The sequence below is a fragment of the Pan paniscus genome, chromosome 21 (assembly GCF_029289425.2).
Source record: "Pan paniscus chromosome 21, NHGRI_mPanPan1-v2.0_pri, whole genome shotgun sequence".
Taxonomy (NCBI): Eukaryota; Metazoa; Chordata; class Mammalia; order Primates; family Hominidae; genus Pan; species Pan paniscus.
In genome coordinates this window covers 65,738,913-65,766,280 of record NC_073270.2, presented here as the reverse complement: position 1 = coordinate 65,766,280, position 27,368 = coordinate 65,738,913, and the positions used below count along the sequence as shown (strand labels likewise).

The 27,368-nt window shown below is 41.9% G+C and overlaps 1 protein-coding gene across 1 annotated transcript in view; it reads right to left on the bottom strand.

Moving 5' to 3' along the window:
* The window catches only part of CDH26 (cadherin 26), a 71,650-nt gene that overhangs the window by 15,873 nt on the left and 28,409 nt on the right, over positions 1-27,368 (bottom strand). Inside the window, exons 7-16 of the mRNA XM_055104697.2 lie at positions 26,147-26,308; positions 15,207-15,354; positions 13,464-13,630; positions 13,141-13,269; positions 10,626-10,811; positions 9,102-9,361; positions 6,068-6,210; positions 4,096-4,335; positions 2,531-2,752; positions 1,824-1,954 (exon numbers count right to left, since the gene is read on the bottom strand). Of these exons, the coding sequence (XP_054960672.1) occupies positions 1,824-1,954; positions 2,531-2,752; positions 4,096-4,335; positions 6,068-6,210; positions 9,102-9,361; positions 10,626-10,811; positions 13,141-13,269; positions 13,464-13,630; positions 15,207-15,354; positions 26,147-26,308 (1,788 nt within the window). The remainder of the gene's footprint in view (positions 1-1,823; positions 1,955-2,530; positions 2,753-4,095; positions 4,336-6,067; positions 6,211-9,101; positions 9,362-10,625; positions 10,812-13,140; positions 13,270-13,463; positions 13,631-15,206; positions 15,355-26,146; positions 26,309-27,368) is intronic.

The following is a 27,368-nucleotide window of genomic DNA, read 5'->3' as shown; positions in this document are numbered from 1 at the left end:
TACAAGAAGAGAACAGAGCCCCTTGCCCAGCAGGAGGTTCTCTTGTCCCGCTGGCATAGCTGGTCTTTGACCAGTGCCACCATGTCATTAAGCCCCCTCCAACCCTCCTGGTCTTAGCATCACAAGGGCCAAGGTTCCTTTCCACCCACACTGCTTCCATAGCTGCTTCCTCTTTTCCAAGAGACAATCACAAAGCTGCTGGGAAAGAAGGGTAACCAGGGCATCTCCACTGTCTATTCCACCTCAGCTACAACCTGAACCAGTGCTCAGGGAGTGTGACATTCCTGCCAGTCTCCTCCAAGCTCAGCAGCTTTCACTCTCTCCCTCCAAGGAGGAGACTGAGGCACAGCTCCTGGGACTGGGAACCATTTCTGTTTCCCTTCATGGTTGAGCCTCTGAGCCACTGGAACTGTCCAAGGCAAGAAATTCTACTGTTACACAAAGACTGCTGTTTGTCCAGATGGTTTTCTTCTTAAAATTACACAACAAATCAAGTTTACTGCTGCTCTCACATTTGGGATGCGGAGATTCCTTCCAGGGGACTTCACAATCTGGAGAGTTTGGACCTTGCTCCTGTTTCCCCACCCAGGAAGGGCTCACAGGAGGGTGCACAGGCACATACCTGCCAGAGGAGCCTAAGTGGCTGCTCCCTTCCCTCCTTCATGCCGCAGGGAAGACAAAATGCAAAGAACCCTGGGAGCCTTGGGCGAGCACCAGCTTCTTCAATCAAATATTTTTGAGAAACTCTCTAATTACATGAGCATCATATCAAGTTCATTGGAATATCTTTTCCCTAAATGTCTGACTTCATTCAATAAGTCTCTCCCTTCCAGGAAAAAAACATTGGTGGAGGTGTAAGATGGGGTGACCGAATCCTCTGTGTGTGTTTCCTTTTGACATTTCTTTTGCGTTCATTTTCTAAATCAACCACTTAATTCTAGATGAAGACAAACAGGAGAGCTCACAATGCTTTCATCTCTTTGTCTGTCTAACCCCAGCCCAGGGTTGCTGCAAGGATGACTAAGATAATGTAGGGCCCATTTCAGAAGCAGCCAGTTTGAAAAACCAGTGGCCATTGGCCAATTACTTTATATGGCTCTGCCTTGTGTTAGGTGCCTTCATAGGCATCCTCTTTGATCCACAACCTATCTAAGAATTTGACTTTATCATCCCAGTTCACAGATGAGGATGTAGGGTTAAATGATGAAGCTAATGAGATGCAAAGGCAGAAACAGAGCCTAGGCCTTGTACCTCCAAGGGCAGTGAGCTTTCTGGTTGGCCTCTGCCAGACAATGGTAGAAGAGCAGGTTCTGCCATGATCTACTGAAAGCCATGGCCAAGAAGCCAGCTCAGACTCATTTAACTAGTGAGCCTAACACAATCCCATTTAGGGAACATCTACTTAATAAAAATCACTATTTCCCTAAGCACAGTTTCTCAAACTCAGCACTTAGGAAACTGGGGCAGATAATTCTCTGTGGTAGAGGCTGTCTTGTGTGTTGTAGGCTGTTTAGCAGCATCTCTGACCTCAACCCACTAGATGCCAGTAGCACTCCTAACTGTGACCATCAAAACTGTCTCCAGGCATTGATGAATATCTCCTATGGGGCAAAATTGCTCATGGTTGAGAACCATTGATCTAAAAGAATAAATTCATTTATCTGAGTTAGATAGTATTTGCAAGAATTTTTTCCCACTTGCTACTGAAACACGGGTAAGAGTGAAGAATTAAGAGGTGGCACAATGGGTGAAAAAATACATGCTGTATGTCTGTGTATTAGTGAATTCCTTGCCATAAGACACAAAGCATGACATTCCACTACCTGGGCTGAAGTAGCTTTGCTCTCCGCATTATACATGACCAGTGTTTGGTGGCCTTCATCATTGGATACAGAGCATCCATGCCTCTTAGGTTCAAGCACAAAATAGCATCGCAACAGAAAAAGCAGAGCCACTGTTATAAAACAAAGGGGAAAAACAGATTAGACAAGCTCACCCATATCAGAGGTTTCGTGAGGATCTTGTTCTGTTCATGTATAACTCAGTCATGAACTGGCAAGGCCAAATTGCGTCTTAGTCATCTGTGTAGCTATAAAGTTCAGCACCGTTCCAGGGTACAAGTAAATGCTACATAACTGTTTGTTGAATTAATCAATAATACTATCTGGCCAGTAATATTGTATTATTTCTTGGAAAAGCTGCTTTCTTATTAGCCTTGCCAGGTCCAGGAGCCTGAATATCTGTACATTGCTGTCTCCATGGTTATTACAAACAAAGGGCCACTCCTTGACTATATTTACCAGTGGATTCCATTGTGAGTAGAAGCTGCTTTTGCTGGCCAGGGATCTTGCCTGGCCAGCTTGGCAACCTCTGATCTGCATCTAGGAGCCTGAGTACACCCAGAAGTCATTCTCAAAGCCATTCCACCAATCCTGCCACCGCTGTCCCCTACCCCAGCAAGCCCCTTACCCCTGGCCTATTGCCTGGGGAGAGGAGCCACAGTCCCAGGACACCCCTACAGACCACTGACCTGCCAGAGCCACAAACGCTGCACAGACAGGGAACAGGGCCCCCACAAGAAGCCCCACTTCTGCATCTGCATGCTCCACACACGTGAGCCCACTGGCACAGGGGCAGATCCTTACATGGACAGTTTGCTTCTGGGAAAGTCCCTGTTTGTCTCCAATGAAGAGTGGCACCAAGTAATTACCACGTGGCAGGCTTCTCAAGGTTAAAAGTTCAACTGATTGACCTGCAAAGGGAAAAAGAACATGGCATGCATTGACTCACTCATCTGCTCATCTGATCAACACACGCTCACTGAACGCCCTGCACGGGCCAAGCTCTGTATGAAAGTAAGCCAACTGCAGAGTTAGAGGGAGGGGTCCTCAAGGGTACCCTCACTTCTGACACCAACTGCAAGTTCACGGATTCCTAAGACCACCCTCAGGTTCAACAATTCTCTAGAAAGACTCACAGAACACACTGAAAGTTGTTACAGTGATGGTGCCGTTTTTTACAGGGAAAAGATACAGATGTAAATCACACAAGGAAAGAGGCACCTAGGGCAGAGTCCAGAAAAGCACCAGTAGCAGAGCTTCTCATCATCCTCTCCTGAGAAGCCAGGTCAGCGTCGATGAGGGACAGCACACATGGGATGTTGCAGTCAGGGATGTTCACCTGAGCCTCAGGCTCCAGTGTCCTCCTGGGGCTTGGTCAGGCAAGCTGGTGGGCCTCCCAGGTGGGCGGCCTCAGTCTCCAGCCTCTCTGGTAATAGACTGATACTATGTGACCAGAAGTCCCCAGTGTAAATCACATTGCCCCTATCCGGCTCAGCCCAAGACACCCCAGGTAAAGAGACACTGGTGTCAGACATGATACCCCAATAGAGATCACCCAGACCCCAAGGACAAAGACCAGACCTCTCTTTGGGCAAGGCGAAGTGCTTTACCACACACTCCAGGTCTGAGAACTACAAACTTGAGCACACAGTTTCAGCTGAAACCGTGCCACAGTCTACAGACGCCACGGCTAGAGGCACAGAGGAGAGTGTTGACAGTGGATGCCAGTTGCTTTTAACCTGCTCAGCATGTTCATCTTCTGGTAACAGTGCCCCAGTGTTTCCTTAGGGAAGCCCACACTTCCTGAATTCTCAGTATGAATCAGGAGAGGGTGAGCCCAGATCCCAACAAGGTCCAGGTGTGGGCTGGGAACCAGCCAATCAGCACATCCGCCCTCCCAAGTCCCACCCACAGTGATTGACAGGGCAGCTGACCCAGGCCAAACAGTGACGTCAATCCTGGAGCTTCCCTGGAAACACCCTTCTTGCCAGATGCAAGAATATGTCTCAGGGACTCTCAGCAGCCTCCTACCCCCTGATGAGGAGAGTTTCCTAAAAAAGAAGGAACCTAGAGAAAGGCAGACCATGTGTGGGAAGGATATCCAGGGACATCTTTTGAGCACCTAGAGCCAGCTCTGCCAGAACACAGACCTCTCCGGTTTTTTAAGCTAATAAAGTCCTTTTTTGCCTAAATCTGTTTGAATTGGATATCTGGCATTTTCCACTCTTTGCCCATGACCAATACAAAAACTCACCCCAATTTCTCCCCAACTTCCATGTGTCCTCCGCATTTCCCCAGGTATTGTCCAATTCAAATGTAAATGGGTCAGAGAACGGCTCCAGGTCCGGATCCTCTGCCTCGATGTGGAGGGGCTCATGCACAGCAGACTCACAGACCTCCATGTAGCGGGAACGTGGCCGGAGAGTCGGGACGTTGTCATTGATGTCAGACAGGAAGAGCATTAGGGTCCCTGTAGCAGTCTGCGGTGGGAAGCCTTGTATGGGGAGGAAGTTTCAGGAGTTGTTTATCTCGTGCACACACAGCCCTGGAGAATGAGCACTCTCCGTCTCTCAGAAAAAAAATATTCCTGAAATACTGGAACTGTTTCCCTTTCAAAGTCATAAGCTCTCCTGGCATGCACGTGATCTGTTTTCCTGCTTTTATGAGCATTCAGAATATTTGGGTAAGCTAATGAAGCACTTACCACCTCAAATCATTTGTAGAACAAGGTAGAATGTGGCTTCATTAAAAAAACAAAAGGCCAATCAATGGTGCCAGGCATCAAGGATGGGTGGGGTGGAGGAAAATGGGTGTGACTAAAGAAGGGCACCATGGGGGTCCCCAAGGGGAGGCAAATGCGCTGCGTCTCCGCGTTGATGTACTGGTTACAAGGTTACACTGTAGTCCTGCAAGGTGTTGCCCCTGGGGGAAACTGGCAAAGGATACTCAGGATCCACTAGATTATTTCTTAAAACTGCAAGTGAATCTACAATTATCTAAAAGGACTTTTTCTAATTCAAAAAAGTGGCAATCATCACTTCATAACTGCAAATATATGGAGCCAACCTAAATGCCCATCGACCAATGAGTGGATAAAGAAAATGTGGCATATGTATACTATGGAATACTACTCAGCCATAAAAAAGAATGAAATCATGTTTTTTTGCAGACACTTGAATAGAGCTGGAGGCCATTCTTCTAAGTGAATAACTCAGGAATAGAAAATCAAATACTGTATGTTCTCACTTATAAGTGGGAGCTAAGCTATGGATACACAAAGGCATGAGTGATATCATGAACTCTGGAGACCCAGAAGCAGGGGAGGAGGGAGCCAAGGGCTAAGAAATCTCACATTGGATACAAGGTACTCTACTCAGGTGACCAGTGCACTAAAATCTTAGACTTCACCACTGCATAATTCATCTACGTAACCAAAAACCACTTGTACCCCAAAAGCTTTTGAAATACAAAAAGCAAAAAATAAAGGAAAAAAAAAGTACCAATCATAAAATCATCCATAACAGAATGACGGAACCCTGAAACACTGGCCCCATTTTCTCTCCTCCCTTAATGCTGATTAGGAACACGTGTTTCATATCTCCATTGCCCCCCCCCGCCAACATTCCACTAGTTAATTACAGAATGGAACGTATAGTGATATATCACTTGGAGCTTGGGTTTTAGTTCACAGACTTTCTTAAATACAATTTTAAAGTTATTTGAACATTTTTATTTCTTCAACTTTGCTTTGGTGTGTTTAAAGTTTCAGCCTTGGGAGAGTGTAGAGAAAAATGCTGAAACAGGCTTATAAAACCACCCATTCTGGTTTATGACAAATGTGTCCCTTACAGTCCCATTTACCCGAGCTCATATGCCATCCCAAGCACAGGGAAGCTGTGCTAAATATTTATCACACATCATTGGCTTTGACAAAGAGCTAAAGAGTTAGCTCATGAACAGATGAAAAAGATGCTGGGTTTGATTGCAGCCTCCTTGCTGGTTTAATTGTCTCTTCTGAATGAATACTGCCCTCTTTCGATGGTATTGGTCCCTTGTTTACCATTTCAAGAATTATTACCAAAAATAATCACCAGCATGGATGCAGAGTGATAACAAGGTTTATTTTATCCTTTTCTCTGCTGTGCTGAAAGACGCTCACCAGGGTTATTTTCCCGCAGGAAGCAAGAATGAGCATTTTATTTTTCCAATTTTGGGTAAACACTCACCATCATCAACAGCGTGAACGATGATTACATAAAAACTGTTATTTACATGAGGGGATTCTCGGTCAATTGGCTCCACGGTGATGACCACTCCGGAGTTTTTGTCGACGCTGACCCAATTTGCTGGGTCATGAACCAGTTCATATCTTGTAGAAGGAAAATGGACAGCAATTTTTAAAATTAAAAACTTACATTAAAAGATAAAAAAGTTGCATAAAAAAACAAAATATGTCATAGAAACACTATTTCTACTACAAGTAATTTGAGAAATTCTAAGAGCAATTAAACTATGAGAGTGTTTAATTCACGAAAGGAATGGAAGCACAGGGAGGACAGCCTAAAGACTCTCCTAGGTCTGTGGAATTGACATTCACCAGAAGACCAAGCGTCCCCCTCCTTGTTGGACTGAACATAGTTTTGTCTGCCTTGGGGAGATGTTTCAATCTGGAAAGGAACCCATCTTCAGTGGCCTGTAGATGATGTTAGCTTAGTGTGAAAAACCAACCTGCCCTTGCAACAGAAACCTAGGACTTTACCCCTGGTGTGTTCCCTTTGCAGCAGAGCCCTGGCAGTTCACAGTTGGGTAACCCTATTCCTCAAAGTGGTCTTCTACATCCCCCTCACCTATGTGAACCTGACACCACTGTAAGGGGTGGGCCACGCCAAGCCCTCCAGGATTCCTGAGAGCTGTCAGCCATTGGATTGCATCCTTTGCAACCTTGCCAGGTTGCCACCCCAGCTACCTGCTGAGGGCACCGCAGCAGGAACCTCCTGGACCCAGGCAAACAACAACAACAACAAAAAGTGCAGGTCCCAGAAAGGTGCGGAGAGGGGCAGTTTCTCCTTATGCTTTTCCTTCATCTTCTGGGCAAATGTTTTTCAAAGGGTCAGCAAGGATCCCTCTCTCATGTTGCGTGGGTCACAGTTTTTAAAGGGATTGAAGCTTTTTGTGCACTGCTTCACCTCTTAGGGAAAGTTCCAGAAGTTCCTTAGAAGCACTGTGATTTTGCAATGTTTACAAACGAGGGGAAGAAACTCAGAGTTCCTCTGTGGATTATCTCAGGCCAAAAGGCAGCTCCCTCAGCTAATGCAGATGAAGCAGAACTAGAGGAAACCAAAGCTGCCCCCAACCCAGATCATGCCTCCACCCTGTCACAAAAGACACTCATCCTGCCTCCTGGAAAAAGCCATATTGAGGCTAAAATGATGGACTGTTAGTTCTTGATTTCAGCACAGTCCAAACATTTCCTGAGACCTACGTAGGAGCCAACCATCCTCAAGAGACAGGAAGACAGCAATGAATTAGGAAAGGCTCCTGTTGGTGGTGCCTAAAAGGATCCCCAGCCAGCATCATGGGCACCCTTGGGAGCTTCTTAGAAATGCAAATCTCAGTCCTGGCCCCAGACCTCTCAATCAAATTCTATGGGTGGGTTGGAAACCAGCCTGGCCAACATGGCAAAACCCCGTCTCTACTAAAATTGCAAAAATTAGCCAGACGTGGCAGCATGTGCCTGTAGTCCCAGCTACTCAGGAGGCTGAGGCAGGAGAATCACAAGAACCTGGGAGGTGGAGGTTGCAGTGAGTCAAGATTATGCCACTGCACTCCAGCGTGGGTGAAAGAGAGAGACTCCATCTCAAAAAAAAGAAAAAAAAAAAAAGAAAAGAAATTGTAGGGGTGGGGCCCAGCAATCTGCATTTTAACAAGTTCCCCCAGAGACTGATACACACTATAGTTTGACAGCTACTTCTTAAGAGCCTTGCTAACTCAAGGTGCACCACTGTGCACCAGAAGGGGTCTGTGAGCTGTTGGTTGGCTGCTCACATGAGATAACTGCAAAAATGAAGAGCAAGTGTTGAGAAGCCCTTAGAGTCGTCAGCATTGTTGTGTCCACCTAGTGCATGAAAATTTTTCTAGTAATTCAATTTCATTATATTTTGCAAACTTATCACTCCATAATGAATTGTAAATTTCAAAAAAATCTAGCCATTCCCAACAGATAAGTTGAGAAGTGTTGCTGTAAGGGGAGGAATCTCACACTGAAGTGTGGACCGAGGCCAAGTAAGCACGAGAAATGAGTGAAGCTGGTGGAATGGGGTCTGGGGCCAACTGCTGAGCTCAGCCTGGAGAGAGAAGGGGCATGACTCATGACCCCTTTCTGTCCCCATGATCATGGTCTCATGGAACATAGACCCAAAAATGCCAATTTCTTCCACTTCTTCAAGAACATCAAGAGATTCAGGCCATATGCCACCCAAGTGCCCATCGATGGATGAGTGGGTAAACAAAAATGTGTCAATACCACATATGCATACTCAGCATCAGAAGGAAGGACATTCTGATACATGCTAAACGTGCATGAACTTTGAGGACATTATGCAAAGTGAAATAAGCCAGTCACCTAAAGACAAATGTTGTATGATTCTGCTTTGATGACCTGGAGTCATCAAACTCAGAGAGACAAAAAGTCAAATGGTGGAGGCCAGGAGCTGGAGAAGGGGGAATGAGTGGTTAATGGAGACAGAGTTTCTGTTTGGCCAGATGAAAAGAGTTCTGGAGATGGAGGGAGGTGATGGTGCACAACGATGTGAATGCACTTAATGCCACTGACCCGTACCCTTACAAATGGATAAAATGGTAAATTTTATGTATATTTTACCACAATTTACAAAAAAAACCCTCGCTTTTCTTGCCCAGAAGCAAGAGAGGTACTGGTTTATAACTTCTGGTACAGAGGGGGGAGATAGAAAAATGTAACGGATTATTCTAACACAAAGGAAAGAATACAAAAGGAACACATGGAAAATGCAAAGGAAAACCAACAAGTGAGTTCTTCTGCTGGGGTCAGAAAAACCTATGGATAGAAGACGACATTTAACTCAGGTCAGTGGTCATGCACTGTGGCTTCTTATATTTTCGTCACGGAGACTGAGGCAACCTCGTGAACACGTCCAAGGAGCTGGTTTTCTAACAGGAGCCCTCTTGGTTATGTGGCTATTTCCACTTAAACAACCGCCCTTCTTGGCCCTCTCTTCTCACCTTATCTGGCTGTCTGGATCCATGGCATTAAAAGTTCCCAACAGGGTCCCAGGCCTGGCGCCCTCCTCTTTACTGACAATGAAGCTCTGGGGGTGAAAGGCTGGTGGGTCGTTGGCGTCTGTCACCTGCACACTCACAGTGGCGCTGGCTGCTGCCTTCCTTGGCGGCTGAAGCTTTCCTCTCTCACAGAAGAAGAGCCTCTCCTCATTCTCCACGACAATGATGAGGCTTTGCGCTGGGCGAGTCTCATAATCCAAAGGCTGGAACCCCAGAGAGAGGATTTCATTAGCACCTGCTGCTCCTCTGGCCAGAGGAAGCCCAGCACCGAGTCATCATTGCAAACTCAGAGCTTGTGGCTTTTGCACTTCATTTATTATTTACGTTGTCTTTGATAATGATCAAAAGACAGTCTACAGCTCATTTTCAAATCATTTATGGAGTTCTTTTCTCTTTTATTTTTTCCCTCCTCCTCTGCTGGTTGAAAAGAGCCACCATCCTTCAGAGGGTAATGAAAAATGCAACAAAAACCATAGCCTAATGAAACATTAATGAGACAACCATGCAGCAAAAAGTCAGGGGAACTTAGGGAAATATAGATATTAATGATCATAGTTATTCAGGGTACAAAGTGGTCAGTTGACTTAAAAGGATTGAAAGCCTGGGAATATTTTGAAAATTCAACCCCAGGCATCTGGTGCAGCGTCTACAGAGCCTTGCTATTCATAGCACGGTCCGCAGGCCATCAGCATCCCCTGGGAGCTGGTCAAATGGGCAGGCGAATCTTGGGCTCTGTGCCAGACCTGCTGACTCAGGTCTGCCTTGTCCCCAGGTGACTCACCTGCCCTGCACTGCACTAGAGGCCCTGGTCACTCTAGGTCTGGTTGTGAGCAATGAAGACTAGAGGCACTGGGGTCAGACTGCCCCAGTGGGATCCTCCACTCCACCCCTCAAGCTGTGTGGCTTTGTGTAAAGGACCTAACCCCTCTGGGCTTTGGTTTCCCAATCAGTAAATGAGATGGTAATATTAATACTTTCTTCCAGGCCAGCTTCTCCATTAGGCACAGTACCAGGGGCTCTCCATACTCTTGGAGCCACACAGATGCACTCCCATTTGTTTTAAACTTTAAAAGTCTTAAACATTGAAAACTCAGATGAAAAGAAAGAACTTTTAGTGTTTAAGAAAATGTTTTCATTTTTTAATGACATCTGAAAAAGAATAATCATTTTAAGGCCTATGTAAATCTATTACATTTTGCCTACAACAACAAAAAATTAAATGGTGAAGTATTTAGTCATATCAAAATAAGTTTTATTATTGATATCATTTTGGTAGGAGGAGTCCTCAGCCCACACACAGAAGTGGCACTGAGACCCTGCCTTCCTTGCCTGGTGACGTGTGGTACGTAATGGGCTCAGCACCCAGCATCCACGGACGTTAGCTCCCTGGTTCATTGTGAGTGATCCTACAGAAGAGGCCTCAGCATCTGCCACTAACTGGTTGGTATGTCACCAGTATGGTGTTACCTTGATAACATTTAATATCCCTTCATTGGTCTCAGGGTCAGTCGAAATGTCAAAATGCTCCTCTTCATTGCCATGCAATATGTTGAATTTTGCTCTCCAAGCTGATGTAAATGGAGAATCTCGATCTTGAACCAGGAGACGCAACACGCCCTGGCTGGCTCGGCCTTCAGGAATCTGAATCTTATACTGAAAGAAGCAATCATCATGTCCATGTCATGGAAACAAAAACACAATTGAAAAGGAAAGCAGAGAGGAAGGAGGGAGAGAAGCAGAGAGAGAGCAAGAGAGAGAAGGAGAAAGAATGTTGCTCCTCATCACAACACCCTGGATATTCCTCATGCTGCTAAACCTGCCCTAAGGGATTTGCAACTCCGTCTGTTACAGCAGAAGGTGCATACGTTGGAATATCTGCCCCCTCCTACCTGTGACTCGCTAAATAATTCTTAAAGTACTCTTAAATCCAACTCAATGCCCTATTTTTTCTAAGAATTTTAAAAATAATAATACACAATCCTAGTTTATGCTCTCTAAAAATCCTAGCTCTTCCCCTAAAATAGGACACTTGTGGTTAATCAGATTAAGGTGATCATTTTTCTAACACATGTATATCTTCAAAATAGCTTGTTATTCAATACTTTTGGAGGCAATGTTTCTAGACAAGCACTTCAAAATAACAGGGTATATTTTTTTCCAGCCATATTTTTGAGAGCATTGCTTTTTACCAAGCCAGGAAAAGATTTTGAAACAAGGTTCAAGCATAATATTATTTTGTAGTTATTATATACTTCTGGTGAGGTGCTTTGGTTTGCAAACATTTCACTTTGGTTTATACAGGTTTTTTTTTCTAATTAAATGACACCTTTTAAAAATAATTGTTTGCATCATTTATTCAACAACAGCTTCTATGTGCCACATTCCATTTCAGATGCCGTGAACAAGACAGGCAAAAATTCCATCCTTGATGGAGCTGAGAGCTGAGTGTGTGTGTGTGTGTGTGTGTGTGTGTGTGTGTGTGTGTAGGGGGATTTATAAAATAAATAAAACTGATTAAGTAGAACACTACTAAGCAGAAGAAAGCACAAAGGGGCTACAGTGTGTCCCAGGAAAGAAGAGGGAGGGTTTTAACTCAGTAGTCAAGAAAGGGCTCACTGACAGAGTCAGGAGAAAGGAAATATGGTGGATATTTACTTTTTAAAAAATACATATAGAATAGTAAAAAATAAAATATTGGAAATAGATCTTGAGTGATTCTTATTTTATCTCTTAGCCATCTCACATGCCTTAGGTGGAGCACCCATCCCAAACCATCTTACACAGTGGTTTTCAATGCTTTCTTAAAGGCTGGGAGTCTTGCAGCCTGGGAAATCCCATGTGGACCCTGACATACAATGTTTTTAAATGGTCACTGCAGTTACTTCTGTACTTGGATAAGGTAAGGTATGGAAGGCAAGGCCAAAGCCTACCTGCTCACCTTCCCTCTAGAATCCTGAACACGGTGTGAAAACCTCAGGTGCAGACTTCTCACCCAAGGGTGATTCTTCTCCCTGAGGGACATTTGGCAATGTCTGGTGACACTTTTGGTTGTCACAGCTGAGGGGCGCTACTGACATCTACTGGGCGGAGGCCAGGGATGCTGGTGAATATCCCACAGCACACAGAGTAGCCCCCACTCCAAATAATCATCTGGCCCAGTGTCAGTTGGGCTGAGCATAGGAACCCCTGACTCCAAGTAAACAGGAATTCCCTGTCTTCCCCTAGACCTCAGTTTTCCCATCTGTAAAACAGAAATCGTGTTGTAGTTTCAATAATCAAAAATGAAAAAAATGCATGTAAAAGTTTTTAGCATAGTTTCTGGCATACAGCAGTCAAAAATGTAAGCTCATGTGACCATTATGAACTGCTTCTATGTCAATATGATTTGGCTTCTTGATTCTAGCTTAAGTCACTTTGGAGAATTGCACATATCTTGGGTGACTGCGCGATATAGTTTGGAGATCTGTCCCCGCCCAAATCTCATGCTGAAATGTGATCCCCAGTGTTGGAGGTGGGGCCTGGTGGAAGTGTTTGGATCATGGGGCAGATCCCTCATAAATAGCTCCGGCCATCCCCTTGGTGATAAGGAAGCTCTGGCCCTGAGTTCACATGAGATCTGGTCATTTAAAAGTGTGTGGCCCCTCTTACCTCTCTCGTTCCTCATTCTTCCCCACCCACCTCCCGTGTCTTGCATGCTCTTGTTGTCACCGAGTGACATGCCTGCTCCCCCCGTCCTTCCGCCATGATCATAGGCGTCCTGAGGCCTCCCTAGAAGCTGAGCCGGTGCCAGCCCCAGGCTTCCTGTAAAGCCTGCAGAACCATGAGCCAATTAAACCTCTTTTCTTTATAAATTACCCAGTCTCAGGTATTTCTTCATAGCAATATGATAACAGCCTAACACCCTCTCCGAGAAAAACTGAGCCTAGGACCCAAGGGCTACTTGTTTTGGGGCTTAGACGTTGGGGCGGCCCAGGAGCCTCACGTTCTCCTGGGTAAATGCAGGCCTGTGGTTGTTGCCTTCTTGCACATCCACGTGAACGGTGGTCGTGGATGACAGTGACGGTTCTCCACAGTCCCTGGCTCTGATTAGCAGTGTAAACTGAGGAGCAGTCTATGTGGGAGGAAAAGGAAAGTTAAGCCCCTCAAATACAGGAAAGGAAAATATTAATAAAGAAATATTCTGTTTAGGAATTTCAATAGCAAATCTAGCCACAGAGGGTTCCCCACTACAAATGTAGAATCTAAGCCTGGGGCTCCAGGATGGGCCACACATTTCATTTAAAAAAAAAATAAAATCCACATAACCTCATAATCTAAGCACCCGGAGAGTCGTATTTCTCCACTAAGGCGATCAACCCGGAAACCACTTTCTTTCAGTAATGGTGTTTGAGAAATGAGGAAGTAGAGGACTTGAGAATTTGGAGTGTTTTCTTCATCCAAATCGACTGCTAACATCTGAAAAATAGGTTGCCCTAGAAAGAATTTTTAAAAATTGTTACTATCAGATAAAGGTAGCCTATCAAACCAGTAAGAGGATGAATTATTTGCTAAATGGCATTGGGGCATATACCAAAATGAGTGGAATGTTTAAATATAAAATAAACTATGGACATACTAGAAAAGATAAGGATGAATATTTAATTAGTTATAAGATCAAGAACTTTCTAATCATGACTGCCAATGCAGAATACTTACAGGACAAAATTGGTGGATCAGATTACACTTTTAATTTCTGGCAAAAAACTGTGGACAAAATTTAAAAGAAAATGATAAAGCAGGAAAATATATCTGAAACATACATGGCAGGCAGATATTCTTAATATAGACTGCAGAGGTTAAAATCAAGAAAAATGACAAACACACTAACAGAAAAATGAAGAAAAGAAAGGAAAAAGTAACTGATAGAACATGGAAATGGCGAAGAAACATAGCAAAATGTTCAAGCACATAGTTATCAAAGACCAACAACACACCAAGCATCTTCGTGGACTGGGGGCAGGTCAGCAAATGAGGACCCCTACATTGTATGCACAGTGCAAACCAGCAAGTCTACATCTCTGAATTCATGCTAAGTAAATAATGCTTGATTGGGACACAGATTTAGCTTAAATTTTATCATTGAAATATATTTTATGAAAATAACAGAAAGTGGCAAAAAAACATAAATGTTCAACCATAGGAGATCGGTCAAATACCTTAAAGCACGTCCATAAAATATTACACAACAGGGTATTTTAGAAAAATATCAGGTTACAAACAGTAAAATTGCACCTTTAGAGAGGAAATTTATAAATATGCACCTGTGAAAAAGCACACCAAATATGTGTAAATATTTACCATATACGCATATACAATGTGTACTATGATAAAGATGAAAAAATGTATGTACATACAAATATGCATTTGTAATTATACATACAAATGTGTGAATGCATACACATATATAATTTTAACACATAGCATGTGTATACACACACACAGAAAATGCACACAAAAATGCTGAAAGAATACAAACTGAAACACGAATGGTTGTTATCTCTCATGGGTAACATTAAAGATGCTTTCTTTTTCAGTCTTTTCATTTCTTGGAATTTTTTGGAGAGATGATTATACAAAAAAATGATTTTTGTTATTAAAATAAATCCACATTCTAGTAAGAGTCGGTTGGGTTTAAGAATGCACAGTATCTGTAACTCGGAGGCTATAGATGTGATCGTGTTGCCATTTTACAGACAAAAAATGTGCAGAGATATGCAGAAGCTCATCACCCAGCTCTTTCTCCCTCACTGCATGTGGCTTTATTTTTAGAATGGCATTTACATATCAACCCTTCCCACTGATGTAATTCCCACATCACTTTATTGCCGATACAAAACGAGGCTTACGGACCTCAAAGCATTTCGCTCAGATCCAAGGCCTGCGATCTTTGAGATGTGAACAGTAAAAACTCTCCCTGAAGATGACTAGGATCAAGCTCCTCATCAATATTAATGAAAAGGAACAGAGCAGAGACAGAAGGAAGCCCGGCAGCCCCCCAGCTGCACACACCTGCAGATTGGTTTTCTTGCACAGTGATGTTAAATTCCTTCTCTGGAAACTGGGGTGCATGATCATTCACATCACTGATCCTAATGTTGAAAATCAAGGATGTATCCACAATTTTTCCTGTTGAGCGCTCCACAACATCAAAATAAACCTAGGAAGCAGAGAGCTGTAAAAATCCTGCAGAACCATTTACTTGATGACACTCTAATAAAATAACTGTTATCCTAATTATGTGTTACGTCTGTCTCCTCCTCTAGACTGAGAGTTCCGGAGGGCAGGAATCAGACTGCCCTCATTTACCAAGTACCCCAGAGAGCAAGCATAGTACTGGCACAGATTAGGTGCTCAGCAAATGTGTAGAACAAGCCAATGCTCTGGCTTGGAAAAAAATGATCAGTTATTACTAGGTTCAAATCTCAGTCTCTCCACTGGGTAAACACATGCAGGTTGCTAGTGAGCCTCCGTTTCTACAACCTATCAGTGTTGTCATGAGAAATAAATATATTAACTGAATATTACTGAAACATCACAGAGAGCAGACAGTTAAAGATTTTTGGGAAAGTGAACATTTATAGTAACTAGCACAGCTACTGACATGCTATGTTTTTAAATGGCCACTGCGGTTACTTCTGTACTTGGATAAGAAAAGTCAGTCCACGTCAAATATGCATGTGTGAAATCTTTCACTTCAAATGGTCTCAAATCAATTGTTTAAGCTTCCACCTTAAGAAATTTTAAAAAGACATAATAATAAATCCAAACAAACAGAAAGCGATAGTAAAGGTAAGAGCACATATCAATAAAATGGAAAACAACAAAACAATAGAGAAAGTAACCAACGTAATCGCATGTAACCAAAAGCGATTCTTTGAAATGATCAATAAAATGAATAAACCTCTAGGGGGACTGATGAGGGAAAATAAGGAAGCAGAGAGAATTATCAATAATGAGAATGAAAGAAAGGATATCACTAGAGATTCTACATATATTAGAAGAAGAATAAGGACTAGTATGACCAAGTTTATGCCAATGAATTCAGCAACTTAAATGAAATGGACCAAATTCTTAATAAAGAAAACTACAAAAACTTTCTCAAGAAGAAACAGAAAACCTGTATAGTCCTATATATTTTTTTAAAGTGAAATTTATAGTTTAAAATCTTTCAAGAAATAAAAACAAAAAACTCCAGGCCCAGATGACTTCAATGATAAATTCTAGCAAAATATGAAAGAAGAAAGACCAATTCAACAGTCTCTTCCAAAAAATATAAAAGGTAGAAAAACTTCTCAACTGATTATATGAGACTAATATTACCATAATACAAAGTCAAATTTTTATAAATTACAGGGAAAACTACAGAACAATATCTCTCATGAATCTAGAGTTAAAAGTTCTCAACAAAATACTAACAAATAATACCCAGAAATATATTAAAAGGATAGTACATTATGACCAAATGAGGTTTATCCTGAGAATTTTAGGCTGATTCAACTTTCGAAAATCAATTTCAGCAATGTCACAAGATATAAAGTTAATCTATAAAAATCAGCTATATTTCTATAAACCAGCAATGAATTATTAGAAATAAAAATTTTAAAACAGCTCCATTTACAAATCTAAAATACGTATAGGATCTATTTAGTGAAAATGTTAAAACACTGGTGAAAGAAATCAAAGAAGACCTAATTGAATGAAAAGATATACTGTGTTTACAGACTGAAAGACTCAGTATTGCCAAGATGACAGTTCTTTCCAAATTGACCTATAAAGTCAGCATGATCCCAATCAAAAGACTAGCAGAATATTTTAGAGATATAAACAAGCTGATCTGAAAATTATATAGAAAGGCAAAGAAATTTGAATACGCAAAATCATTTTGAAAAAGAAACACAAAGTTAGAGGACTCACACTATATAATTTCAAGATTTATTATAAAAATACAGTAATCCAGAGAGTATAGTATTGACGAAAAGATAAATATATACATCACTGAAACAGAATAGAGAGTTTAGAAATAGGCCCACACAAGTATGGTTGATTGATTTTTGAGAATAATACAAAGGCTAGCCTTTTCAACACATGATTCTGAAACAATTAGATGTTCATAAGCAAAAAAAAATAAACCTGGGTCTATATCTCACACTTTAGACAAAAATTAATTCAAAATGGATCACAGACATACATGTGAAACATAAAACTATAAAACTTTTAGTAAAAAAGGAGAAAATCTTGATGACAATGTGTTAGATAACACCACCAAAAACATGATCCAGAAGAGAAAATATTGATGAATTGGATTTTATCAAAATGTAATAACTTTTGCTCTGTAAGAAATGCTGTTAAAAGAATGAAAAGAGAAAGGTAAGAATGAGAAGACAAAAATGAAAAGACAATTGCCTGAGAGAAAATACTTCCATTTCATATGCTGACAAAGGATTTGTATTCAAAATTCAATAAGAAAACAAACAATATATGGCCGGGTGTGGTGGCTCATGCCTGTAATCCCAGCACTTTGGGAGGCCTAGCTGGGTGGATTACCTGAGGTCAGGAGTTTAAGACCAGCCTGGCCAACATGGCAAAACCCAGTGTCTACTAAAAAAAAATACAAAAATTAGCCAGGCATGGTGGCAGGCAACTGTAATCCCAGCTACTTAGGAGGCTGAGGCAGGAGAATTGCTTGCACCCAGAAGGTGGAGGTTGCAGTGAACTGAGATTGCACCATTGCACTCCAGCCTGGGAGACAAGAAAGAAACTCCATCTCAAAAAAAAAAAGACAAAAACAATACAATTTAAAAATGGGCAAAGGGTTTGAACAGACACCTCTCCAAAAAAAGAGATACAGATAGTAAATAAGTCATCATTTGTCACTAGGGAAATCCACATTAAAACTGCAATGAGATATCGCTACACACCTTTTAGAACAGCTAAACTGAAAAAAACCTGACAATACCAAGTGCAGCCAAAGATGCAGAGCAATCAGAATTCTTATACATTTCTAATGAGAATGCAAAATTGTTCAGTTATTCTGAGAAATCGTTTGGGAATTGCTTATCGAGTTAAACATACACTTACGTGATCCAACTAAGCCACTCCTAGGTATCTACCTACAATAAATGAAAACTGACTTTCACATAAAAGCCATATGTGGGCTGGGTATGGTGGCTCACACCTGTAATCCCAACACTTTGGGAGGCTGAGGCAGGTGGATCACGTGAGGTCAGGAGTTCATGACCAGCCTGGCCAACATGGTGAAACCCCGACTCTACTAAAAATATAAAAATTAGCCAGGTGTGGTGGTGGGTGCCTGTAATCCCAGCTGCTCAGGAGACTAAGGCAGGAGAATCGCTTGAACCCAGGAGGCCAAGATTGCAATAAGCTAAGATCGCACCATTGCTCTCCAGCCTGGGCGACAACAGTGAAACTCATTCTAAAAAAAAAAAAAAAAAAAAGTGCATAGCAGCTTTATCTCACCACAATTGAAAAGAGTCCAAGCACCCTTTAGTTTTATAAAGTGAGAAGCAAGATACTACTCAGCGATAAAACAGAACAAACTCGGCTGGGCACGGCGGCTCACGCCTGTAATCCCAGCACTTTGGTAGGCCCAGGTGGGCAGATCACAAGGCCCAGAGATCAAGGCCATTCTGACCAACATGGTGAAACCCTATCTCTACTAAAACACAAAAAATTAGCCTTGCGTGGTGGCAGGCGCCTGTAGTCCCAGGTACTCGGGAGACTGAGGCAGGAGAATTGCTTGAACCTGGGAGATGGAGGTTGCAGTGAGCCAAGATTGCACCACTGCATTCCAGCCTGGCGACAGAACAAGACTCCGTCTCAAAAAAAAAAAAAAAAAAAAAAATAGAAGAAGAAGAAACTCTTGATGCACACAATGACATCGATGAATATAAGATTCATTATGTGAGGTGAAAAAAATCTAGACTTAAAAAGCCATGTATTGTGTGACTCCATCTCTATGATATTCTAAACAAGGTAAATGTATTGGGAGGGAGAAGAAATGAGTGGTTTCCAGGGGTTAAGGGTTGAAGGAGGGTTTGTCAAAACTCTTAGAACCATACATCAAGAGATACAAATTTTACCGTACACAAGTTTTGAAAATAAATTTTTAAAAGTAAAATACATATAAATTCGGAAGGAATAAAGGCAGTTGAGGGTTCTCAGGTCATTATATTGTCAAAGAAGTTATTAAAAACTTCATATCAAATCTAATAAGTGAAGAGTGAATGTTATAATTTCTCTGTAATTATTTTCTCCTTCTGTGGAATTAGACCAGAGAGAAAAGTTGTGGGTGGGGTGAGATTTTTCATATATTGTACAAAATTTTGTAAGAAGCCCTATTAATTTTATATGTAAAAAGTAAATATAAGATCGGGCGTGGTGGCTCACACCTGTAATCCCAGCACTTTGGGAGGCCGAGGTGGGGGGACCACCTGAGGTCAGGAGTTCAAGACCAGCCTGGCCAACGTAGTGAAACCCCACCTTTACAAAAAGGCAAAAATTAGCCAGGCATGATGGTGGGTGCCTGTAATCCCACTACTCGGGAGGCTGAGGTGGAAGAATCACTTGAACCCAGGAGGCAGAGGTTGCAGTGAGCCGAGATCACCCCATTGCACTCCAGCCTGGGTGACAGAGCAAGACTTCATCTCAAAAAAAAAAAAAAAAAAGTAAGTATAAATAATAGGAACTCTCATTTATTGCTGGTGAGAATGCAAAATGGTGCAGCCACTTTGGGGGACAGTTTGGCAGTTTCTTACAAAACTAAATGTACTCTTGCTACACAATCCAGCTATCAGCCTTCCAAATGTGTTGAATATGTATGTGCACCTGACAACCTGCACACACATGTTTATAGCTTTATTCATGATTGTCAAACTCTGGAAGCTACCAAGATGTTTCTCAGTAGGTGAATAGGTAAATAAGCTGTGTCCATCCACACAACAGAATATTATACAATGAAAAAAAGGCATGGAGGAACTTTGAATGGTTATTGCCAAGTGAAAGAAGCCAGTCTGAAAAGGCTACATAGTGTATGATTCCAACTATATAACCTTCTGGAAAAGGCAAAAGTGGGGAGACAGTAAAAAGACCAGTGGTTGCCAGGGGTTCTGGGGGTAGGGAGGGGTGAATGGGCAGAGCCCAGAGAGTTTTAGAGCAGTGAAACTATTCTATACGACACTGTCATGGTGGACACATTTGTCGAAACCCATAAAACGTAAGATGCCAAGAATGAAGCCTAATGTAAACTATGGGTTTTGGTTAATAGTCATGTAAAATACTGGCTCAACAATTATAGCAAATGTAGCACATACATTATAGCAAATGCACACACTACTGCAAAATGTTCATAATAGGGGAATCTGAAGGGAGGGGGTGGGGGGAGGGGAGGATAGGAACTCTGTGCTTTCTGTTCTGTGCTTCTGTCAATCTAAAACTGCTCTAAAAAATAAAGTCCATTAATTTGAAAAATATGAAGTCCCTACTTACAAAATAAATATATATATATTAATAAAATATAATAAATATGAACTATAAGAAAATATACATGTGTATTTTAAATAAATATACATATTTTTAAAAGCAAGTCGAATCAGGCTTGCTCCTGAATCTCTCATTGCTCTAGTATAAAGGGTGCTTTTGTTTATTGAAGGCTGAAAAGGCTGTGGGCAAAGGCAGGAGTTCAGAGTCGCAGAAAAGGGAGTGGGAAAGGGCATGGATCCTGGCACGAGGGTGGTCCAGGCAGAGGCCTGTTCTGCAGTCAGACCACTGGATTCTCAAGGATCATCTGGTCGCCAGGTACAGTATCCTGCTTGGGGTAAAAAGGTTTAGTGCAGAAGCCTGGCTGCCAGCTTCAGCCAGGCCCAGGGCGGACTCACCAGCACCAGCCCTTCCCGTAGATGGCCTCCGTTCATCCCCGCGGAAGCCCTGGAGGAAGGCACCCTTGCTGTCCAGCTCTGCACCATGGAGAGACTAAGTGACTATTTCACCTTCAGCTTGGAAGTAGAGTAGCCCAGATTCAAGTCCAGTCAGGGATCAAGACTGCACCTTCCGCCGATTCTTCCTCACTTCACTCTATGGCTACTCAGTGCCCAGGGTCGGTGGCCCTCCCAGGGGGCCTCTAAGGGCCTTGAAAGCTTTAGGCAACACTCTCTCCATCCCCTTCCTCAGGGGCCTAAACGTCTTTCCCTCTGTATTGTTTCGCATGACTGCCTGAGCCCCCTTTCCCTGCAGACTTGCGGCTCATTCCTCTGCTTCCATCACCGTGGTCCCACCAGGTCTCCTAGCACAGCAGCCCCCATGTCTAACGCAGGTCAGTGCTCCTCCTCCCCCACAGCAGGACTGAGGGAGGCTTCAGGGCTTCTACCACTGAGCTAGTCCACTGCAGGGACTCCAGCATACATTTTTAAATTTTTGTGCAAATAAATTGGCTTTCTCACTCACCATCTCTACATTCTCCTCCATAATGTATGACCGTGCTGGCAACTCTTTGCTCCTTAATCACCCTGACTTCTGGCTGTAAAACTGTGCCAACTGTACTCCTTCCATTTAAAAAAAGAACCACTTGTGTGTTTTATGTTTATTATTTTATATTTCATTTATTATCCTAAAGCTACGTATGAGACCTTTAGTTCCATAAGATGCCTGAGAAACATGAGTGCTGTTTATTCTTTGGCAATATGCTAAGAATTTCTAGGGATTCGGGTTACGATGGAGAAAAGAAATGTCATGGACATTTTCTGCACTTGGAAAGTGTTTCCAGCCTTTGGTTATAGCCTCAAGATTTATACCTTTGGATAAACAAACCGTGGTGCATTAACTTGATGCATCACATGGCTGTTTGAAATTACAGGCACAAGATCTGCGGCCTTCCATGCAAATGAGCACATAGGAACACCTTCAGCACCAAATGCACAACACAAAATCGCTACTGCATAGGTTAGACTGTGTGGTGAAAAAAATTAACAAATAATTATTTTGAGAAATATAAAAAGATGGGTTTTGGGGTAGCTTTGTATTCTACAAAAATGAGCATATTTTGATATAAATAGATAAGGTCCATACACAGAAAAAAATTAAAACTTTTTCTGTTGCTGTCCTCTGTCTCAAATCTTACAGTAATTCTCAACCAGGGCTACTGCTTTCTTGTACATGCATGGAGTTAATAAATGTGAGCCTCCCCCACACCACCCCCTGAACACAATTTTTCTTTTGGCTGGTTTTAGAGACCCCATCAGGATGCTCAAGAGTAAAGAAGTGCTACTAGAATGTCTTTTTGCCACTACATTAGGCTTACTTGATTTTTAATAATGTACTATCTTGATGGACTGCCAAAGCCAACAATAAACGCTCTCTTACAGGAGCAGATGGTTAAGCTAGGATGCTCAATTTGTGTAGTGTTTAGGATACGTCCTAATTTATAGGACATGGCTTATGCCACCCTTCCTGGTTGGTAATCCTTCTCATTGGACCATTTCACATGCTTCTAAATAGTGTGTAAGCCCCTGGCTGTTAGTTTCCTGTGGCTGTTGTAACAAAATACCATAGACCCCCATGGCTTACACTAGGAACTTATTCTCTCACAGCTCTGGAGGCTAGAGCTGAAATGGAGGAGTCAGCAGGGTTGGTTCTTCTGGAGGCTCTGAGGGAGAGACTCTTCCGGGCCTCTCCTGGCTTCGGGTGGTTGCTAGCAAACCTCAGTGTTCCTTGGCATCACTCTAATCTCTGCCTCCACCTTCACCTGGCATTCTCCTCTGCGTCTGTCTCTGTGTCAAAGATTCTCTCTTCTTCTAAAAATACTGGTCACTGGGTTATGGCCCACCCTAATCCAGTATGACCTCATTTTAACTTGATTACACCTACAAAGACCCTATATCCAAATAAGGTCACAGGGGTAGGTACCATGAATTAGGACTTGAACATGTCTTTTTGGGAGACACAATTCAACTCACAACACCCAGCAAGGCCGAGGCTGCATTTTACTCTGCTTGTTCATTCATTTACTCCTTCATCTAACATGATTAAGGGAGAACCTATTATGTGAGGGGCCCTGATCTTGACCCTGGGGCAATGGCAGACTTTCCCCAAAGTCAACAATAAGGCAGAGTCTCTCCCCTCTTAGAACTACATTCTAAGAGGGGAGATCAGCATTCTAATGGAGGAGATCAACGATCAACAGATAATTAAACACAAAATTCACATTTCAGGTGATGAGTGGTGTTGAGGAGAAAATAAAACAGGGTAATGAGACGGAGAGTGACAGGCAAGGTTGGGGCATGCCTCAGAATCCCCACCCTGTATCTTTCCTTGTGGAAGTCTGTAGTTAAATGACAGGGCCACGGATCAAATAAGTACCTAAATCAATATTAAAAGACAACTGTGGTCAATGTTTGGGGGATCAGAACATGGGTTTGGCCTAGCCAGGGAGCTCCAAGCATAGGGCCCTGAAAACCTGACATAACAGAATTAATGGGGATGCCATGTGTTTCCCCGCACCCCACACTGTCACTCTTTGCTCTAAATGGTGCCTAGGATCTATCTGTGATGCACCAAGCATTTCCAACTCAACTTCGAGTTTCAGGAAATGCTGTTAGATATTTGGCTTTAGCATTATCAGCTTTTAGACACAAAGTCCCATTTTAGACATTATGAATGCCAACCCTTAATACATCATTTAAAATGTTAAAAGCATAGTTCACAAAAATGTTCTCCCATTCTGCAGGTTGTCTGTTTACTCTGTTGATAGCTTCTTTTGCATCTGAAAAAGATTTAATATCTAGCATCTATAAGGAACTTAAAATTACAAGAAAAAAAAACCCCATTAAAAAGTGGACAAAAGACATAAACAGACACTTTTCAAAAGAAGATATACTTGTGGCCAGTAAGCATATGAAAAAAAGCTCAACATCACTGATTATTAGAAAAATGAAAATTAAAACCACAATGAGATACCATCTCACACCAGTCAGAATGGCTATTATTAAAAAGTCAAAAAACAACAGATGCTGGTGAGGTTGCAGAATAAAAAGGAGCATGTATATACTGTTGGTGGGAGTGTAAATTACTTCAACCATTGTGGAAGACAGTGTGGTGATTCCTCAAAGAGCTAAAAACAGAAATATTATTCAACCCAGCAATCCCATTACTGGGTATATACCCAAAGGAATTTAAATCATTCTATCATAAAGACATATGCATGGGTATGTTCATTGCAGCAGGATTCACAGTAGCAAAGACATGAAATCAACCTAAATGCCTATCAATGGTAGAATGGATAAAGAAAATATGGTACATGTACACCATGGAATACTATGCAGCCATAAAAAAGAATGAGATTATGTCCTTTGCAGGAACATGGATGGAGCTGGAGGCCATTATCCTTAGCAAACTAACACAGGAACAGAAAACCAATACTGCATGTTCTCACTTATAGATAGGAGCTAAATGATGAGAACACATGGACACACAGAAGGAAACAGACACTGGAGTCTCTCAGAGGGTGAAGGGTGGGAGGAGGGAGAGGATCAGGAAAACTAACTAGTGGGTACTAGGCTTAATACCTGGATGATGAAATAACCTGTACACTAAACCCTCATTATACAAGTTTACCTATATAACCAACCTGTACATGAACTTAAAATGAAAGTTAAAAAAAATAATAATAATAAAAGGAAAGGAAAAAATAAAATATTGAAAGCAAACAAGCAAACAACAACAAGTGAGCACTGAATGTTTGGTTCCATCCTTGCGCAGACCATGACCATCACTAGGTCCTCCCTACTCAATGTGTGGAAGCCCGAGGAACAGCAGCATGGGCATCACCTGGAGCTTGCTAGACATGCAGGCTTTCAGGCTTCACCCTGACCTACTAAAACAGAATCTGCATTTTTACCAAGATCCCTAGGTGATCTGTTTGCTCATGAAAGATTGAGAAGTGCTATCTCAGGGTCTCCTTATGACTACTCTTCTTTTTAACAGGCACTGTTAAAAGTCATTCTTTTTAACAGACACTGTGAATTCTGCACAGAAGGGAGGCATGCATTCATACGGATAAGGAAGACCTAGAGAGTCATTTTTGCATGTTCATTGGAGTTTTAGAACAATTTTCACCTATTTAAAAATTAGAGATTCAGAGCCTATCAGTGAGTCAAGGGTATATCTTTTATTGTGTATATAAGCACTTTGAGATCACTGGAGAAAAGCTTCAACTGTTACTTTTCTTGAATGTTAATCAACGTCTTTCAACCCTGAAAGAGTTAATGAATAAATGTACAGCCAAGCACGCCTGAGAACCAAGCCCAGTTCCCAGCAGCTCCATTCCACTTAAGTCAAAATAGAACAAAGTTTGACTACCTAAGGACTTCCTATGATGTTAGGTGAGTAATGTGATACATGGTTCAGGGCTTTTTTCTTTATAATTTCCTTTCCTAGTTTAGAACCTGAATTTCAACTTCATAGTAAACCACAGTGTTGCAGTGATGAAATCGTAAAGAACACCTGCACTCACAATAAGACATTGTCAACAGGTATGCAACTGCTCATGTATCAGTTATTGGGCAACCCATTGGGTCTGTTATGGCTTGTCTCCATATTTCAGAAGTCACTCATCAAAAAATAAATTAGCCCATTTTATAAACATTCTGTGACCCTATCTCCAAATGCTTTCAGATATCCCGATCATGCTAGGACACTGGTCATTAGAATAAAGACCTATAGCGGCTCACATCGATTGCAGAAATCATTACAAAGCCAAAGTCCACAACTCTAAAAGAAGATTACAAAAGTCTCAGGCATACTCGTAAAGCTTGTCACAAGGCATAATTTCTCAATCTCCCGGAACCTGGCACATAGTCAGCTTAAATAATGCTTACCAAATACAACAGTCTTGCAAGAGCTTTTAAATCCGAGCTTAGAATATATTAAGTTTTAGATACCGTGAAAGACGGTGTCATTTCTCGATCAACAGGGCGGTGAACATATATCCTTCCGTTCTCATGATCTTCTAGAGAAAACAAACCAATCTCTGGATATTCATCCACACCAGGTCCACTGATTAGATACATTAGTGACATGTTATAAGACATATTATTGAACAGCTGGAAGGAGGAAAAATGGAAAGAAGAAAAAAGGAGGATGAGAATAAGCCACTATGATAATCAAGTATCAAGGCTAAGAATCAATGGCATCTTTAAGAAATTATACCCAGCAATGGCACATCTGCCAAAGAAATAAATAGATGGGCTGAGATGCAGGAACAATGATGTTGACCTGTTAGCTGCAGTTTGGTCTGTAACAGTGAAAATTTGGAAATAGCATAAATGTTCATCAACATGAAAAAAATAATATAATGATACTTCCTTCACATAGCATGGGATACTCTGTAGCCTTTAAAGATGTATTTACACTGCCACGGAACGACGAGCAGGACACATCACTAAACAAGAAAGGCAAGCAGAACAACACACCAAGTGTGATCTCATTTCTTGGATGCAAATTCACATCAGAAAATCTGTAGAGAAATATCTGGAACCACACATACCAATTTATTAATATCAATTATCCCTTGAAGGAAAGAGAAGTAGTGATCACACAACTAACATTTAGAAAGAGCTTAGAATGAGTGGGCCTACAATATGCCTTGCTTGCCTTAACCTATTTAATCTTTAAAACATCTCTGAAATGTAGGCAATATCATTGACCGCATCGTACAGATGAGGACACGTTAAAAGTCTCTAACTTACCCAGCAAGGACGTGGTGCAGTAGGAATATGAACCCACTCATTCCCCCTGACTCTTAGGCATATACACTTTTAACCACTGAGACTTGAAAACTTTCTGTACTCTTTATGTTTGTTTTTAACAGTAGGCGTGCACTATTTCCTCTTTCTAAGAATCATAGAATGCCACAGCTATAGCAGAACTTAATCAGTACTTAATTCAAAGGCCCATTGGTACTAGGAAGGTAGTGGAAATAAACAACATGAGCCTGGTGAAAAGATTCTGCTATTCCAATACCATGTGACTTCTTCAAGGCAGTGCTCGCCCTCAGCATGAGGGAGGCAATAGGGAGGGGTGGAAACTGGTATTCTGAGTAACTCAAGCCCCACCTAATTGTTGTAATGTGGGAATGTGGGTTCCTTGTGGCCAGAACTTTCC